The following is an 18,456-nucleotide window of genomic DNA, read 5'->3' as shown; positions in this document are numbered from 1 at the left end:
AAATCTAAATAAATTGCTGCATGTCGGGCGCGAGACTCTTTTTATGCCTTTTGGTCGACTTTTCTCTCGTTAAACGCGTCAAACAGCCAATCGGCTTCATTCATCTGTCGACCAGCCAGAGGTCAAAGGTCAAATCACTGCACAGCACTGTAAATGTGAGGCTCCGCACCGATGTGACCTCGCAGAGAGGAAGTCAGGACATGTCGGCTTTTCTCTGACGCTCTCGTGTTTACGTGGGAGGCTTGAAAAGATGAAAAGAGGAGTCGGCCATGTTTTTAGACATTATTGTGAGTTAAAGGATCTTTTGACCTCGACATCAGCATTCACCTGACATCACACTACTTTGAAATAAACTCAACTTTTTATGATTTTAGATTAAATCGCATTTATTGATCTATCACACAGATAGTTTTTTTTCCCTTGAAGGCTGTGTGTCACAAATTGCCCCCTGGTGGCTAGCTGAGGTATAGGTCATAAACCTGGCCCCCTCCATGTTAGCAGATGGGACATACAATGGGACATCCACTAACATGGAGGAGGCGGGGTTTATGAACTGCAGCCAGCATCCAGTTGGTGATCAAGATGGATTTGCTTCACTTTTGTCGAGCTTTCTTGTCATCCAACTTTATATAGTGTATGGTAGTGGCCAAAACACCATGATCGCCCCCTGGTGGCTGTCTGCGGTATAACCCCACCTCCTCCATGTCAGCAAATGGGATGCACTAGGGCTTTTTACCCAGCTGACATTCATCCACCTTTCATTTGATGTGTCTCTTCTACAAAACTCTGTGTAGTTGTCCTGGTGTCTGCGACAACTTTACAAAACATGCTTTCTTACAGAAAAGATACATTTATACGATATAATAATCTTTTATATGATAAAACAGATGTTAAAAAGTTTAATTCCTTCTTTAACTCAGTTGTGTTGTGTTCCATCAGAAAAGACGACACAAAACTCGTCAAACAATTGTTTATTACTAATTATGGTACAAATCAATGTGACAGACTTGAAGCTTTTTTTTAAGAAATACACAAAGTGCTGCTTAACTGACCAAACAGATATTGCTCTATAGATTAAGTACAGTTTTCAGTCTATAAAAAAAAAACTCAACAAAAACCAACCTCTGCAGGCTCCTCAGCTTTGGTTTCAAGTTCTCCAACTATTAACAAAAACGTCCAAAGCAGGTTGTCGGTGTTAAGTAGAATTTCACAAAAGTATCTCAAGGTGATTTGGACGAATCGTAGTAATCGGGTCGAGAGCAACAACGTCGCCTCCTCCTCTACACGGGGTCTACAGATGTGTGAAAACTGAGGTGGGTGTCACAGCCAATCAGAAAAAAAGAACGCCATACAACAATAAATAAAGAAACGAGCAGAGAGTCACATGTGGCTCAGGAAAGCACTTCACACAAATAAAACAATCATGTGTCCCGTGGTAATAAATAAGAGGTGAACACTGACGACACGGAGCAGAATCGCCGTCTCCTCCTCGGACCTGCTGCTGCTGCTCGAGTGGCGTCGGTTTGATTCCCACATGAACGGTACTGAGGTAAACCTTGGATGATGAGCTACTGTACATTTCTACTCTTCAATTCTTTTTTTTCTTCTTTCTTCTTTATCTCGGATTTTTAAAGATTGTCAACACCGTGAATCTATTTCTCTGTACAATGTGCATAACTATAGAGCTTTGGTCCAGCGTTGAAAAGTCGAGCGAAGGCGCAACTCCTTTTCTGTGTCTGTTTGTTATACATCTTTTATTTTGTATTTTTGGTTTTGGTTACAGCTTTTTATTGTTTTGCCTCACAACTGATCCGCTTCCTCTTATATCATCTGACGGGTGGTCATCATAATTCTGGGCCCAGGTTTCACCTGAAGAAGTTAATTCTTGTATCAAAATAAAAAAAATCTAATCTGAGGATGTGAAAGTAGAAAGTGAGTCTTTACTGTTTTTGGATAAGTGTGTGTGTGTTTGTGTGTGTTTGTGTGTGTTTCCAGGCAGGGACGAGGACCACAGCCGTGCACTGGGGACTGAGGGACTGAGATAACCAATGTGACATGGAGGGACAGATATCAAGCAGACACATGATTCTGAATAAATTGCATCAAATTTCACCTCACTTCAAATTAAGTTCACTTGTTCTGAAAAGTGACACTTATTCTCCACATTCACCTCGTTTCTTCTTTTCCTCCCGTGGGAGTTTTTGTAAGAGCCAAATATTTATAGTGACAGTCTGTGTGTGTGTGTGTGTGTGTGGGGGGGGGGGTCCTTCGCCTGGATTATTGACATTTCTGACAAAGAAGAAAGCGAGTGAAATTAAAAGTGTCGCACTGCAGCGATGGAGAGTCGATTAAAACGGAAAAACACAATTTCTACCCGTGAAAATGAGCCACAGAAAATACATGAGATATTCCAGATAATCTGCGAGAGATTAAGTTAAGTTTTAAACACTTTGCTTCTCGTGGAAATTAATTCACACACATTTCCATTTAAAAACACTGATTGTAAATCTTTACTCGATGGAGAGGAACCCAGAACGTAAAGAAAGAAAAACAGAAAAAACAACTTTCATCTTTGTGAAAAGCAAGATAGATTTAGGAAATTAAAGCTTCGACCAAACTTTCAGGTAATTTCCGGGCGTATTTAAAGGGTTTGTTGTGTAAAAATATTTGCAGTGATATTTGTGAAATTCTTTTATTTTGGTACTTTATCTGAATCTTCTCGTGTTTTGAGTCGAAACGTGCAGACGAAAATTTGCTTAAAAGAAAATGTGTCTGACTCCTTTTCTGTTTTTACCAAGATAACAAAAGAATTACAGCAGACAGGTCAGCTCTTTGTTATGACAGTGTGGTTTTTCTTTTTACTTACACAATATAACAATTCAGAAAAATAAAAAAAGGGCGGGGGGGAGTGAACATGTGAACAAATGAATAAAATGTTTAAAATCATTCCCCAGTCCTGGAGCTGAATGTGTTCTTTGGCTTTCAGGCTTTGGCAACAGAATGACACGTTAGCTCAAAACAATAAAGCTGCAGTCGACCGCACAGACACCGAAACCCTCCCTCCTCCTCCTCCTCCTCCCCCTCCCTCCTCCTCTTCATCGTCACGTGACAGTCCTTAAATTTTGTCCTTGGAAAACAATCGCGTGTTGATCGTTATTAAATACCTGTAAAAGTCGTACAAAGTTCCACTGAAAATATCTGCAGGTGAAACACAAATCGGAGGCAAAAACGACATTATTATGCAATTTGTTTAACAGCAAAGGTAATTTTTTTTTCATCACAAAAAAAGAGAAACTTTTATCGGCATGATTTCAATTTGAAGACAGCGTTTTTCTTTTTTCTTGTTTTTTTGTAGTTTTAGATATTTACATACAAACAATGAAGGAAAAAGTAAGCGAGACAAAGATAGAATGTATTACTCAACCTCACACATATAGCTTAGATTTGCCAGTACAAATGTAAAAATTTAGAGCACATTTACATTACAAAATTATTCTTAGTACTCAGATGCAACAGACTTTGGTAAATAGTGTTTTGATTTGGTATGATCTCTTTATTAAATCCCTCCTGGTAGGAACCAAAAAATTTGGGCGACAGTCTGGTCCGTAAAGGCCAGAATCTAAAACTCTTTGAAAACAGCACACTGTAGTTTTTTTTTTTTACATAATTCTCACATATTAATCTCTTTTTTCTTCTTTTTGGTTTCGCCAAGGTCATTTACACAACTGTGGTAATCACACTGACAACACATAGCTTTTGTTTGCAAACTCATCACTGTCCGCTCCAGATGACTGGGAACAGTTTTCAGTTCTCGTTCTCGAGAGTTCATCCCACTCTTCTTGTTTTTAAATGGCCGCCACATCTCTGCTCCAATTATTTTTTTTTTACCCAGGTGTCGGAGGGCCTCGCTCACTTCGGGAGCTCCTCTAGAGAATCGGTGAGCGGGTCCATTGGTGCGGCCTCGCCGAGTTCGGGCGATTTCAAACGCTTTATTGTGTTTTTCAACGCTTGTCTCTTGTTGCAGAACCAGACGCGCACAACCTCCCGATCATAGTTCAGCTTCTCGGCTATTTCCGTCATTTCCTGTCCGGAGGGGTGCGTGTTCTTCTCAAAGTGGCTGTTGAGGATCTCGAGCGCCTGCGGGGTGAAAGAGGTCCTCCGCTTGCGTTTTTTTGAAGGCTCGCTTCCGATAAACTCAGTCAGGTTCTGCATGCCGGATCTGTGGCGGGCTTCAGCCTCGGCCATCCAGCGCTCCAGAACGGGCTTAATCTTCTGGGCGCTTTTAGGGGTGATGTCCAACTTCTCAAACCTGGCAGGATATAAAAGGCCAGGGTTCAGTTTGCCTGTCAGACTGCTACCTATAGTGTTCTCTTGGGCTTCCTGTGGTAGGAAAAAGTGGCTTCTCAGGATGGTGTGTCTGGGGAGAATTGAGAAAAAAGAATCTTACTTAGGTGCCCTGCCAGAACAAGGGATAAGCTGCCTGCCTTTTTTTTCCTTCTCCTCAACCAGAATGCCACTGGGACTGAGACTAGCATCCAGGTTCACATCCGAGCCAAACCCTTTCTCTGTTCTCTACCTGGAGACACCTCCGCTGCAGCAGCTGGAGGTGAAGGCTGCCAGTGGTCAGTTAATTTTTCTGGACCAGCCTGTGGTTCTCTGTCCCAAATTGGCAATAGTGGAGTAAGGAGATAGTGCCAATGGCTAAAAGTCCGGTCCAGTCAAACCAATAAACAAAACATAGCAAACATCTAACTAAATAGTGTAATTCCAAATGAAACAAACAGAAGAACAAGACAAGAATCACAGGATTTACTGTCAAACATTCAATTTCTGTCCCTCAGGTGATAAAAAAAAAAAAATGCACTAATGCATGCAGTTAAATATGGCACCATCTTTTATTTACAAAAAAAGAGCCTTGAATTATTGATCAAAATGTACATTTAATACATTTTTCAAACTTTCCTTCATCCCCTAACAACGTCTCATTTTATATTTAATAAGAATACATTTACACACTCTAATCCTGAAAGTTTCTGAGACTCCACGGCTGCATCACATATAATTCTGACTTCACGAAAGCGTTTTAGCGACTCGAGGTACGAATGGAGAATGAAGCTTCTTCTGAAATAACACGACTCTGTCAGGAGCTTCTGCCTCTGATATGAACTCAGGGTGTTTATGTGGATGAGACACGAGGACGTTGATGTTAGGATTTGAAAATAAGACAATTCTCAAACCTGTTATTTAAAAAGGAACAGGATAGTTTTATGTCATGTAAAACTAATGAAGCTTAGGTTAAATTTAAAGTTGTTTAAAATAATACTTGTGTTATTTGGGGACTTTGAGCGTTATTTAAGATGTGAGGCTGCATTGAATTATAGTTGTGTTTATGTTTTTACTCGCTGGTTGTGTTTGCCTTCTTGTCCAGATCCAATTAAACTGGCTCGGTTTGTTTTTTAATGATTTACCCAATGAGCACCACAACCTACAGTGTGTGATGGGGCCTGTTGCAGCCATGTAAAGCCCAAAGTGAATTATTAACGGCTCAGCATGTTTAGAGACGCTTAATTAGTTTATCATGGAGAAATCACTAGTAAATATTTTAAAAACATGATTTGTATATCAATTGGACTCTGACCATTTTTACAGCTGGCTGATATGAAAACCTTTACTGGTGAAGGTGAAGTTCTATATATTTGATTGTATTCGTGTTTCTTTTTAATTCATAGTTATTTGTAATAAAGTCTTACTAACTGTAAGAGTTAGATAAAGACATATTAGGAACCACTGAATTGTTTAAAATATATATCAGCTGATAGTTTTGTATCACAAATATTTTACTCCCTAATATTGGTATCAGCATCACCCCCCCAGAAAGATTTATATCAACAGATATATAATGGCATCAGTTGATGTTTAAGATCTGTTTTCCAGACCAGATTGAATCCCTCAGTGGACGGACGGTGTTCGTGGGACAGACAGCAGCGTGACGTGTGTGAATGCTTTTAGTGAAGTGAGTCCTGGGTGGACAGCGCTGATGGAGAGACAGCAGAGAGCTCTCCGAGGAACCAACAATGCACACAAGACATTCTTAATGGCGAGGTGAGCTGCTGCCAGATGCCCATGCATGCATGAACTTCCTCTGTTTCTACACCTCGTTGGTGCATCCCTGCTTGTCGACAGGCAGGGATTATTTATAACCCCATCCCCCCCCCCCCCCCCCCCCACACCCCCCTAAACAGTGGAAAGAGGAGAGATTCATACTGCGGGGAATACATTAGTAAATATGAGGAGTCACCAGAGACAGGACATTTCATGGATCAACAGGATCTGCAGATACTAAAATGAGTTGAGAGCTGCTCAGCTGGGGTATGCACTCCCTCCTCTAGTGCATCAGCACAAGGGAGAAATGGCCCTGAATGCACCTCCAGTCTTCTCTTAAAAGTACCTTCGGAGCTGTGCTCAGACGAGATGCATGTTTACTGCTGAGTTACAGTTTGCCCGAGGCTTCAGAGCCATGAAGCAGAGTTTTAAACAGAGAACTAGCTGAGAGGTGCATCAGTGTCCTAAAAGCTACGATCAGATTCACATTAACTCGTGATATTTTCATTTTAATATCAGATTTACCTCTGAGTTATGAACTGCACATGTCCCATCCTCTTTGAATCAGTCTTAACATCTGTACATCAGTTTGCAATAGGTTGTCTTTTTAACAGTAAGATAATGATGAGTATATTTGACATACATCAGATAAATCCTGTGTCTTGTGTTTTACAATGAGATACTGGTTGGTTTTTGTGATTCTGACTGAAATGTATTATGTGTTGTGTCGTGTAAATATTCTTTTAAACATGAAACTGAATAGAATGAGATGAAGTAACTTGATTTTGATTATCAGGTCTGTTTATTTCATCCATTGAAAAATAGTCAATTAATTTTTCAAACATATATTTAATACCCATATATGTTGAAATACATGTTAAGTGCTCAGGTAACTTTGTCCCATTTACCTGTTCCTCTTGAATATTATTATTAGCTGCTAATTTTTTACTTTATTTAGAATTATTTTTATTTTTTGGTTCCTCGATATGTGTTTTCAGAAAAAGTATTGATTTCAGTTACTGTAAAAACATATTTAAAAATTGAAAATTACAACCCAAACTTGTGACATAAGTAAATATTGGACTTTTACATTACTTTGAGATCTTTTTAATCAGCTCTATATTCCTGGTCCTTCATTAAGTTAAAATCCCGGTAATGTTTATTTATGCTGAGTCAAATGTGTCATTTTGAAGATTAAACTAATGAGGACAGTAATCTGAGAGTTTGCACTGAATTCTAAGCAGTGAGACTCATTAAGGTGAGTAAATAATGTTTTCTATCTTAAATCATTTAATTAAAATGATAAATTGGACGAACCTCTTTAATCCTAATCAAGGTAACTTCGTAATGTTTCTGAATTCAAATCAGGGAAACAAGCCGAACTCGAGCGGGCGGAGGACGGAGCGGCCCATCATTGGTTTGATGATGCCCTCATGTAATGCCTGTGCCTGTTTAGATAAACTAATAAAGTGCCTGGAAACATACTGAGCAATGAAAGGAGACAAGATGGAAGCATCTGTCAGTGTCTGTTCTCTGTCTGGGTTCAGAGCCGCAGCCCCTGAGCGACTGTGACGTCCCGCTTCTCTTCAAACGTCATGTCTGTGTTGATGTTAACTAAACTAAAGCATGTGAAGTTTGCCCCTCTACTTAAAACATCAGGATGTCATGTCCAATGTTACACAAACAAAAAAAAATTGTCTTAACTGCATGAATAACAGCGAACTGAGTGTTTATTTTTTTTAAGCTAATGGCTTTTAATGTATATTATAAATATTTGAATTATGCCCGGCTGTAAATATTTCATGTGTGATTTTAAGAGTTTAAACATTAGTGGGAGGCGGCCGGGCCTCGAAACAACCCGGTCACATTTTATCGGCCCTGTGATGTTGATGTGATGAAATTTTTAAAAGTGCGTGGCAGCACCGTGTCGGATAAACAGCACAGGTCATCAGTGAGGAGTATTAAACATTAAAATTAAATTTCATTTTAGAAAATGGAGGTGAAGGCTTGATGCAAAAAAGGCTACGATTGTGTTGTTTACGACAAAGAACTGTTGTTAAAATGTGTAATTTAATTTGAAATTCAGAAAATAAATATAACATTAACTAGCATTTATTAATTCTACAGTGAATTTTACACCTAAAACCATTTTCTACATTGAGTATGAGTGATATGCTTTTTAGTTCTTTTGAAAAATTGATATTCGGACATGATGTGGCCCAATTATTCTGCCTTGAAAGGGAAATGTAGCTCATTTGGTGTCTCTGTGCAAAATGTTAGTGGAGTGGAACGACGGGGGGGATGAAACACTGATTGTCTGATTGTCTCATGAATATATAACGCACCATTTATGACTAAACTGTCCTCGTGGCAGCAGTAAAACATGGCAATCTTATTAACAGATCATCACCGTCAAGCTCCCTCATGTTCAGGCGCAGTGAGAGGCGAGGGGCCTTAGTAATTATTAAATGCTTTAAGTGCTTCGTGTAATACTTGTGTATGTATTTTGCATAAGTTACACAAGGCTGTCATGTCAGCAGGTGAGAGGACGCACGGTAAGTAAAGACGTAAGAGCTTTCGTTTGTCAGGGCGGTGATAGTCAATTATGTATTTTAATATCTTAATAATGTCTGTTAAAACATGGGATGAAAAATAGATGGCAGCTGTGAGCACCAGACGACTCACTGAGGTTACACAACTGCATCCGCCTCCACTTGACACAACCGGGATATTTAGAGATAATGAGCTGTTTTATTCTGTTCCACTCTTTGTTTGGACTTTACCTGCAGATGGCGGACTGACTGTACGCCGGCCCCTCGGCGGCGCTGAGCGCCTGGCCCACCTGGGTCTGCGTCAGGCCCAGCGACAGCCGGCGGATCTTGAATGCTTTGGCGAATTCACGAATCTCCTCCAGGTTGACCCCGTCCACCTCGCTGGGGGCGGTCTGTGGGTCTACGACACAACAGACACAACTCATTTTATTAGACCTCTGCCCCTTCGTCACTCTCCTCATTCTCCAGAGTGAATGGAGCTAACATTCTTACATATCACGATCGCCTGTAAACAAACTTAAAATGTTTTGTCCTGGTCCTGGGTCAGAACTTATTATTTGTCTTTGTGCTGTAAACTTTATGTATCTGAGAGATGTTTTTGAAGACTGAATATATCTGCGGTATGAATGCAAGTGTTTCATGGCTCTGACTTGCCAATGAGGATCTTTACAGGCACACAAAAGCTTATGGACAAAACCACATGACACCCGGCTCGTTGATTCAATAGAGATATAGATCTTGAGCACATGGATACTGTAGTGTATTAGTTTTCTGTATGAATGCCCATATATTCTGCAGCCAGCTCTCAGATACAAACATTACAGAAAGTATAAAGACATTATTTCATCCGTCTGACCCTGGGTGAAGACGGTTCAGGTTTTCAAACAAGCCGCGAGCCTCATACAAAAAGGCGAAACCCGGCTCCAGTCTCCCTCAAACACTTTTCTATACAAACACATGCTGTTTGTGAATCTCCGCATTTGAGCAGATCTGAAAAAACTTCACGGAGGCATTTTGAAGAATTTCCCTGCTAATAAAAAGTGATTTCACATTGTACATCAATGTCAGGTGCCCTGGCATCCTGCTTACCAAAGCAAAGTTTGTGCCTCTGAATTATTCATCTTGGTCATTATCAATGAATTATTAAAGGAATCCTCCAAGCGTATTTAAGCAAAAATCTATGGAGCTGCCATCTCGTTGTGCCTCATAAGTGACGTGTAGCGTATGCGGCGTGCTCCAGACGTGTGAACACTCGGAAGACGAGGGACGAGAGGCTCCAAGCCGCCTGAGATGGGAGGGATGAGCACTCACAGCTTCGGGTCCCATCATCTCCACATTGATGAGCATCTCTTCATCATTCCCAGCGGAGGCTATTTACTTAGTGGTTTGAAAGACTAATGGTTGTCTGGTGCAGCAGATCTCTACTGGTGTAGCCTCTGGATCCATATTTTCCTTCAGACATTAAGTTCAAACCCAAATATGATTTAAGGTTAAACCTCTAATTTATTTTGTAGTAATGAATGGTGGAGTGAAGCCCCCCTCCCCCCGCAGAACAAACAGAACAGTGCGTAAATGGTTTTAAAGGCCGAATTTAAAAACACTGAAACCGGACAGAATCATTTAAACTGGCAGCTACGGAGTCAGTTATTTCCCAGAGGAGCTGGTGGAGACCAAACACGGAGCTAGAAGAGACTGAATTATGGGTTTATGTTCATCAGTTTGCCAGATACGTGATTACAAATTCAATGTAAAAGGTGATGATGTATCAGTGTTGTGTTAAGAACTCGTTTCTGCAGCACAAAAATGGACGAGAGAGAAAAGGTTAAGAACTGATAAAGGTACAAGTCAGACCACGGATGTGATGTGATTGCATTTACGATGTGCTCCACATCCAGATCCGATATCCAGATCAAATACCACCAGGTGAAAAGGGCTAAAGATGCTGTTGAGCAAAGTACTTCAAGCTCTGTTTAATTCCCGTCCAGCTGATTCTAAGAACAGATTCTGGAGAACAAGATGAAAGTAAACATAATTAACCTCGGTACAATATATTGATGATATTTGTCTTTATTGTAGATTTGTACTGGGACCAAGTATTAAACTGGCCCCTGGGCTCAATTCTTGAAGTCTGAAGTATCTATAAGCTCGGTCCTGGAAAAATAAAATACATTTCTGATTTATTGTTGATGCATGAAAGTTATCTCGTTTATTTCACCAACACTGTCTCTGATTAAGACGTTCATCTACAGTATAATGTGTTTTTATCTCTCCGAGCCTGTGTGGGAGCGGAGGGGAAGCTCATATCTCACACACACACACACACACGCATACACACACACACACGCTGAACAAACACACTGAACTGAGAGTGAACGGTACAACTAGTACAACACATTTTTTGCTTGTGGGGCCGAAATACAAACAATATGTCAATAAAAACTCCAGTTAGTACTTCATCTCTCATTTCACACGCTGTGTTACTACACCAGCAGCCTGGAGGCCACGCACAGGGTGGACTAAATTATATGAACATGGGTTAGTGATTAAAAATAACCATGAGTCAGCTGATTGTTACAGGTTTTTATAAATTCAATCTGAACGGGTCAGAGCATCACCTGAAATGTTCAGTTATTCACAGTTTCAAATCAATCAGAGCAGCAGATTAAGACTATAAATCTGCAGTTTTGTACTTTCAGAATGGTTCTTTATATAACGTACATATTAGAAAATAAAGCGAAACTTAATTCTGTCCTCAATTTGTTCCTTTTTCATCTCTAAGAAATAAAAACAAACGGCTACAGTACAGGATCAATAAGCAGTAACAGTAAGAGTAGTTGTACAGATTTAAAATCCGTTTCTGGCACTTAGTTTGTGGCCAGTGAATCTAATAACATTTTAGCGTCTCCACTCTGCAGGCGACTGATTCTGTCATGGGATTTTTCTTTGCATTTATTTGCCCTAAGTGACATTGAGATAAAGTGATGTGGCCCATACTCAGCATAAAGCATTAATCCTATTTACCACTGAACTGAGCCGCTGTGATTTTTTGCAGACTCAAAAACGGGTTATGGGATATTTTCCGAGCTGCAAGTAAACACAAACTAAACACAACGTCTACAACACGTTGATCAATGGCGACTTGTTTTTTTTATTAAATTCAGTGGGACTGTAGCTGCCTTTGAAATGAGTTTACATGGAGTTTAGCGGAATCGACTCCGACAAATGAAATTTATCTGAATAAAACAGAGTTTTTAAAGGCAGTAGCTGCATGCTGACAGGCTGTGGCCCAGTGATTTATATGTCTCTGCCAAAGGCCCACGCTTTGTGACAATGAAACTTATGTTCATTATACATAACACACGCCACTTTGGATCGTCTAATAAACCAAAGAAATGACAAATAAAACAATCACAGGAGGCGGGGATCAGTCACGAGCTGTCCACACCGAGAGAAATGTAGCTGCACCCTGTTGGCTCTCTGGTCAGTGTCAGTGAAGGAATGATTCACCCGGAAAAAAAAATTACTGTCTAGAAACATTGATGGTTTCGAGGCACCAACGTTTTGGTTTCATTTGCTCTGAGATTTTTGCTGCCATCCAAATATCATAAAGGGAAACAAATGTTTTGTAAATTAGGTGTCCTGACCTTTTAATACATAAAATATGTCATATAGCATCAACAGTGGGGACATGGTTCTTTATTTCATATATTTGAAGACATGTTGTGTGTTTTGTGAGCTCTGTTGGACACTTACTGCTGACTAGCTGCCCCACGCTGAGAGCCGAGGAAGAGGAGGAGGTGGAGGAGGAGGAAGAGGCCTGGTGGAGAGGACTCTGTCTGTGGGGCATGTGGAGCAGGTTGGGCTGAGACGATAAAGGGCCGGTCTGACTCTGCTGAGCCTGAGGCAGCTGGACACACACAAACACAAACACACAAACACAAAGAGCTGAAGAAACATATCGACATCGTGTAGTACAGAAAATTATCCATTATTCCCTCTGCACATCATCATAACAATTATCATTTATGGTCATCATGTCATTATGGTGATTAGGCCACAATATTAAATCTAATAAACCAATCACCAGCTATTAAATTAGCCACTTACGAGCTGAATATAATGAGATTTACCTTGTACCTGATGAAGAATAAATGTCAATTACTGCCGCTTGGTATTTAGACTGACAGAGCAGAATATAGTGTCAATAGTGTGCTCAATAGACTAACACAGTCGGTTTACGATTGGAGAAACTAGATGCTGGCTCAGCTCAAGTACTCTACTGCCTCTATGAGCCTCCTAATCGCTTCTCTGTGGCTCCAACAAAAGAGGAGCAGCTCGGGACAATTAGAGTCATCTGTCTCGTCATCAGACCCGCGAGGATGCTGATAATGGCAGCCCGGGTTTGAAATAGAAAAACATGTGGACACAGCAAGTCTCCGCATCAAACATAATTCATGATCCGCGAGCTACGTGCCATGATGGCGAGGAAACAATGTTTTTTCATGTTTTATGCACATTTGAATTGCTTTTACAAGATCAAGATGGTGCGTCTTCACATTTAAAGCTGTCTGCCATAAACCGGGCCGGATTCCTCCTCTCCTTTTTCTGCTATTAATTATTTTCTCCAGTGGCATGTGTTTGTTTGGATGGTGGGGGGTGTCAACAACGATGCACACACTGTCAGGACTGTTGACAGGCCTCGGAGAATCATCTAGCTTCACTGGAAATATTCTCGACTGCCGGCTCTGACAACCGCAAATTATGCCGGTGGAACGATGTGTACACGCGGGCTTTGAAGTGGAGACAAAAGCATAAACATTATTACAAATGCATTAATTCATTCAAGAGTATGATCTGGAGATTCTCGGGAGCCACAATTAGGTGTCCATCTGCCGAGAGTTCATCCACTCGCCACTGTACGCGCCTTCAATGTGAACTTTTACCCTGTAATTCTGCGCTGACATCGTCATTATCAAGTCAATAACATTTTCATGGTGTGAATCCACACTCGAGCGCCGTATAGATCTTCAAAGTGGGAGGAGAAGATGTTTTGAGTTTCTACACTTACAGTAGGAGCTGGCACTGTGAGTGTTGAGAATGAAACAACCTTTTAAATCACAACAAAATACTTGTGGTTCAGGTCAGGGAGGACGAATCACGAGGCTGGAGAGTTTGATTGAGGAAGGAGGTGAAGAACAGAGGCAGGAGTGTTTGGGCTTAAAGGGGTGCGATGAAAAGTGTGGTTTTGTTTTTCCTTTTTGGGGGGTGGGGCGGGGGGGGGGGGGGGGGGCACAGCAGTCACCCTGAGACTGAGTGTGAGATGTTGGCTGACAAGTGCCTTCTATCACACACACACACAAATGCTAAAACTTTCCAAGTGGAATGATGCAAATGAGCATTATAGGTGTCGAAGCGAGAGAAATAGATGGGGTGTTTAGCGTAAACACACCTGACTGACAGAGCTGGGATATTTTATGAATAAACTGAACTAGTCTGACTTCACTGTGTGTTTCTCATTCAACAGTTTAGAAACCGGCTCTTCATCGTTGTTGCAGCAGCAGTTTGAGTGCATAATGATGTGTTCTACGTCTTCCTTCACAGTGTGTGTTTGTGTGTGTGTGTGTGTGTGTGTGTGTGTGTGTGTGTGTGTGTGTGTGTGTGTGTGTGAGCACCGGTGTAGACGTTACCTGCTGTCCAGGCTTGATTGGTGACAGTGTGATTCCCTGGGTGTTGATGACAGGCAGAATCTGATTGCCGATCACTGTGGCGATGATCTGGCCTTGAGCGTTGGTCAGAAGCTGAGGTGTAATTGGCTGTACCTGCAGTGCCGGGTTGCCACCCCCTGATTGGCTGGAGGGCCCTGCAGAGTTGGGCATCAGTGGGATTGTTCCAATTATCTACAAAGGGGGTAGAGAAGAGATGAAATCAGCTGGACGGTTTTAAAAAAAAAGAGGAAGAAGCAGAGAGGGTAAACGCTACTGGAGGTATCAGTCTTAATGATCTCTGCTGCTGAGAGGTTCTTTTTTTTCCTTCTGGCTTCTGGATGTGACCGGAAACAAAGCGTGAGCTGGTCACTTGCCGAGTAATGAGGCTAATCAGAGCACTCTGCTTTTGAATTGGTCTGGAGTGCGGTTTGGAGAGAAAACATGCACAAGTGTTCACTGATCATCTGTCACCGAGGTGGTTTTACAGGCAAGAGAGCAAGAGAAGCCAAAGCAGACTGCTGGGAGCACACTGCAAAGGTCAGCGCTGAATACCTGTGTGTGTGATGGTGCACACCACTGACTGTATGATCCATCACAGGCCAAGCCAGGGATGAGCATGTGTGTGTATGTGTCTGTGTGTGTGGGGGGAGGCTGTGTTTGTGCTTGAGTGTCTTTGTCTGTCTCTGGTAAGAAGGACTGCGGCTGCTGAGACACAGATTCCCCCATTTCACCCTCTAACACATACCCAGGCCGGAGAGAACAAAAAGACAATAAGAGGGAGAAAAGAGGTGCATCAGAGGGTAAGACAGGACCCCGTGTTTCAAATTCAAGTCTCAGGGTCCCGGGGGTACTTCACCCCTCCTCCGCCCCCGGTCCTCTCCCCTCTGTCGCTGTAATCAGGAAGAGCAGATCAAAGGGGGCGGCAGAGTGTCACTGCAGCGTTTTAGCTCTCAGGGCTGCCAGAGTGTGGCCAAGAGTGGCGCTTTGGGGGGGACTTTGCGCCTCTTCACCATGATGAAGGTTAATGTCATCTGGGGACTGGTTCTGGGCAGCTCCTGAGCAGCCGTTACTTCTGCCCCCCCGCTGACAGGGCTCCTCCACCGAGCCTCATTACTCCAGAGAGCGGCTCAACACAGATGAGACGCCCATCATTCTAAATTCTGTTATTTGGCAACACAGGCAGAAAGATGCGTCTGTTAGAAGTGATTTTTTTTTTTTTAAGTTTACATTTCATCCCGAGGCCAAAGCAGCACCACACCACTAGCAGCTTTCACGCGGCGTTAGCTGAGCCTCTTCTGACTCTGCAGTCTCCATCTCCACCACTTATGTGTCTCAGTGCGTGGTCCACCTCCCCCCCGCTCCCCCCGTCTCTTTGACATAATAGGGAGGGATCAGTGAGAGAAAGGTGGGCCGACAATCTGTAATTCATCCCTGCCACGGCTCATTTGCTTACGTTGCTTCGCATTAGGGGAGAGATAATTTATCTCTCTCTCTGCGCTCGCTTTACAAATTCCCTGTAATGCTCTCCTGCCACTTAACATATTTTATTGCCCTGCCTGACGCTCGTGTCTCCGGAGTCCCACTGATCCCGCTTTGCATGCCACAGTGGCAGGGAACTTGTTCCGCTCAATTATTCATCATCATTGGACTAAGTGGTTGTTCTATAAGCATAATAAAAGAGCAGGCAACTGACAGCTTAGCTCTCGTCCCGGGCCCGCTAAGCAATGCTTCTCCATCTCAGGCAGATGTTTCATGGCAGTGACACAGAGCTCTTCTTCTGGGAGGGAAGAGTTTAGAGAGACAGTGTAGTCAACTGTCTGAGTGTTAACTTATAGACGGATGGGAAGACTTTGTTGTGCAATCACCGAATGGGAAGTTTTGAATTCACCGATGCTGAGGTGTGGGGAGCAGAGGCCTCGTTCATTAAAAAGAGTTTTTATTTCAACATAACTGGTTGTTGGGTGCAATGGAGCATCACTTCTCAGTAATGCCCCGAATGTGTCTGCAGCGTTGAGTGTCGACAGGACAAAGTACACACTCTTAGCTCGGCTTATTTAGTCTGTGATCAGATATTTCCACGTCTTATTCGGGAAATATATTTTAAACTTTAGGTCTTCGCAAAACAAAGTCCTTCTTTTTTTAATGTGCTTTTTTAATCCATCACCGAATTAAAATCACAGCAAATTAAAGTCACACACAGAAGCATTTTTTTATTCTAATTGTTCCAAACCGGTTCTGAAAAGTTTAATGACGGACAAAAGTCTCACATTTGCTGTGTAAACGTGATCACATTCCAAAAATCTAAATAAAACAAACTCAGATATACTAATAGGCTGTGTGTTTTATTCAGTTTGTCAATGTTTAATAAATATAAAAGTTTCTTATTGTGCACTTTTATCATGCAGCCCTCTCATATATAGGCAGCCTAGAGGACCTTGTCACGGCTAGGTTCCTCTTCTCAGCCAACTTTTCAGCATCCTCTCCTTTATTTGACTTCCTGTGTCTGCTTCCAGATCCAGTTCATATGGCAAGTGAGTAACGTGCTTCTCTCCACCCAGCAGAACTCATTAAGATTACGCTGCTCTTGTTTCCGCAGAAATGTCATCTCATCTCTCCAGCCAGGGCAATCTGTGTCTTTAGCCATGGTGGCCAGGCAATATCTCTGCCCGGTTTCCCTCCCTCCGCTGTTCATGCGGTGAATTGAAACCCGTGAGGGGAAAACGTTTGGAATGGTTTTGAGTTGTTTCAACAACACACAAGTCCAAAGGATTCAGCTGAGAGCAGACTCATAATATTGGTGCTTACATAGATCATGACAAGTATTTATTTCCGAGCATTTAATTTCTGAAATATAGAAGAAAGAAATACAGAAGATTGGCGCAATAATGACAAGTTCATCTACAGCTTCCCTAGTTATGGATTAATCACCTAAATATCTTAATAACCATTAATAGGTTGCCACAAATAGGAAAATTAGCTGCTTTCCTGTTCTTTAAAATAAATATAAATATAATATCTCAGTTTTTTTTGTGTTAGTCAGACTAAACAAGCAACCGGGGAACTTGTAAGGCATTGACAGTTAAATTGATAATAAAATAATCAATTGCTGCAGCCTTACAGTAGATTTACAACTACAAGGTCAATAGCCGTTTACACTGTGGTTGCACTTGATCTAAGGGCTGGAAGCTCCCATCAATACACAGGGCACGCTTGTGTTGTGACTCAGCTTCACCTCTTTTACAGGCTAACTTGCTGTGCGGGTTAACGGTGCATATGTCCCTTACCTGTTGTTCTCTGTATTAGTTCCAGCACTGTTTACCCAGGGGGGCTCAAGGCCTTACTAAAGGCTGGGAATGCTGGGAGTAAAAGGAGGATTGATGGCATACTGGGAGGAGGAGGAGGAGGAGGAGGAGGGAGGGCTTCACACATAAAGGCACGCAGAATTTGTACTGAATAGAAGATGTTCACAAAAATGCCTCAGATTCATCAAGGAAAAAAAATATAAAGAGTGAGACTGACTTAAAAATATTCAGGCTTTTATCCACAGCCTTAATCACTGTTGTAGAGGCAGCGAGGATAAAAGAGCCTCATTGATTCTCCTTGGAGAATAAAAGGGCCAACATAATTAAGGTTTAAAAACACATTGAACTCCAAACGTCCATCAAATCTGGCACTTTTCAAGGTCCCCAGAGCTCTTGCTTATGAAAAGGTCTTCAGACAGAATTGTAGAGGAGGTCAAAAGACACTACAACATGTTTTGAATTCAAGGAAATGTAACTTTCTGCTCAGAGCAGCTCAGGGAAGGCTTAAGATTGTTCCGTAAATTCCAACTGAAGACTGGCCTGAATGAATAAAAGCGTTTCTTGACAAATATGAAGCTAACTATTGAAAAAGACTCGCGTTTCTCAGCTTCTCTGTGCTGACGAAAGTTCTCAGAGCACATTTGCTGGACCTCCAGCCTTGTTTGAGGTACGTATTAGCCTGTATAATCTCCTGTGTGTTTGGGTGGGGGGGGGGGGGGGGGGGGGGGGGGGCAGGACCCTCTGATAGGGTAGTGCATGTTTCAGAGTCCTCCATCTGAATAATGCTGTGGAATA

The 18,456-nt window shown here is 41.9% G+C and overlaps 1 protein-coding gene across 1 annotated transcript in view; it reads right to left on the bottom strand.

Moving 5' to 3' along the window:
• Positions 1-3,909: 3,909 nt before the first annotated feature.
• Positions 3,910-18,456, bottom strand: part of pou6f2 (POU class 6 homeobox 2) — a 65,438-nt gene continuing 50,891 nt past the window's right edge. Inside the window, exons 7-10 of the mRNA XM_053412767.1 lie at positions 14,342-14,551; positions 12,408-12,561; positions 8,886-9,054; positions 3,910-4,417 (exon numbers count right to left, since the gene is read on the bottom strand). Of these exons, the coding sequence (XP_053268742.1) occupies positions 3,910-4,417; positions 8,886-9,054; positions 12,408-12,561; positions 14,342-14,551 (1,041 nt within the window). The remainder of the gene's footprint in view (positions 4,418-8,885; positions 9,055-12,407; positions 12,562-14,341; positions 14,552-18,456) is intronic.

The sequence above is a fragment of the Pleuronectes platessa genome, chromosome 20 (assembly GCF_947347685.1).
Source record: "Pleuronectes platessa chromosome 20, fPlePla1.1, whole genome shotgun sequence".
Classification (NCBI taxonomy): domain Eukaryota; kingdom Metazoa; phylum Chordata; class Actinopteri; order Pleuronectiformes; family Pleuronectidae; genus Pleuronectes; species Pleuronectes platessa.
Note: the sequence above shows the minus strand (reverse complement) of the source record. Positions and strands in the feature narration are given on the sequence as shown.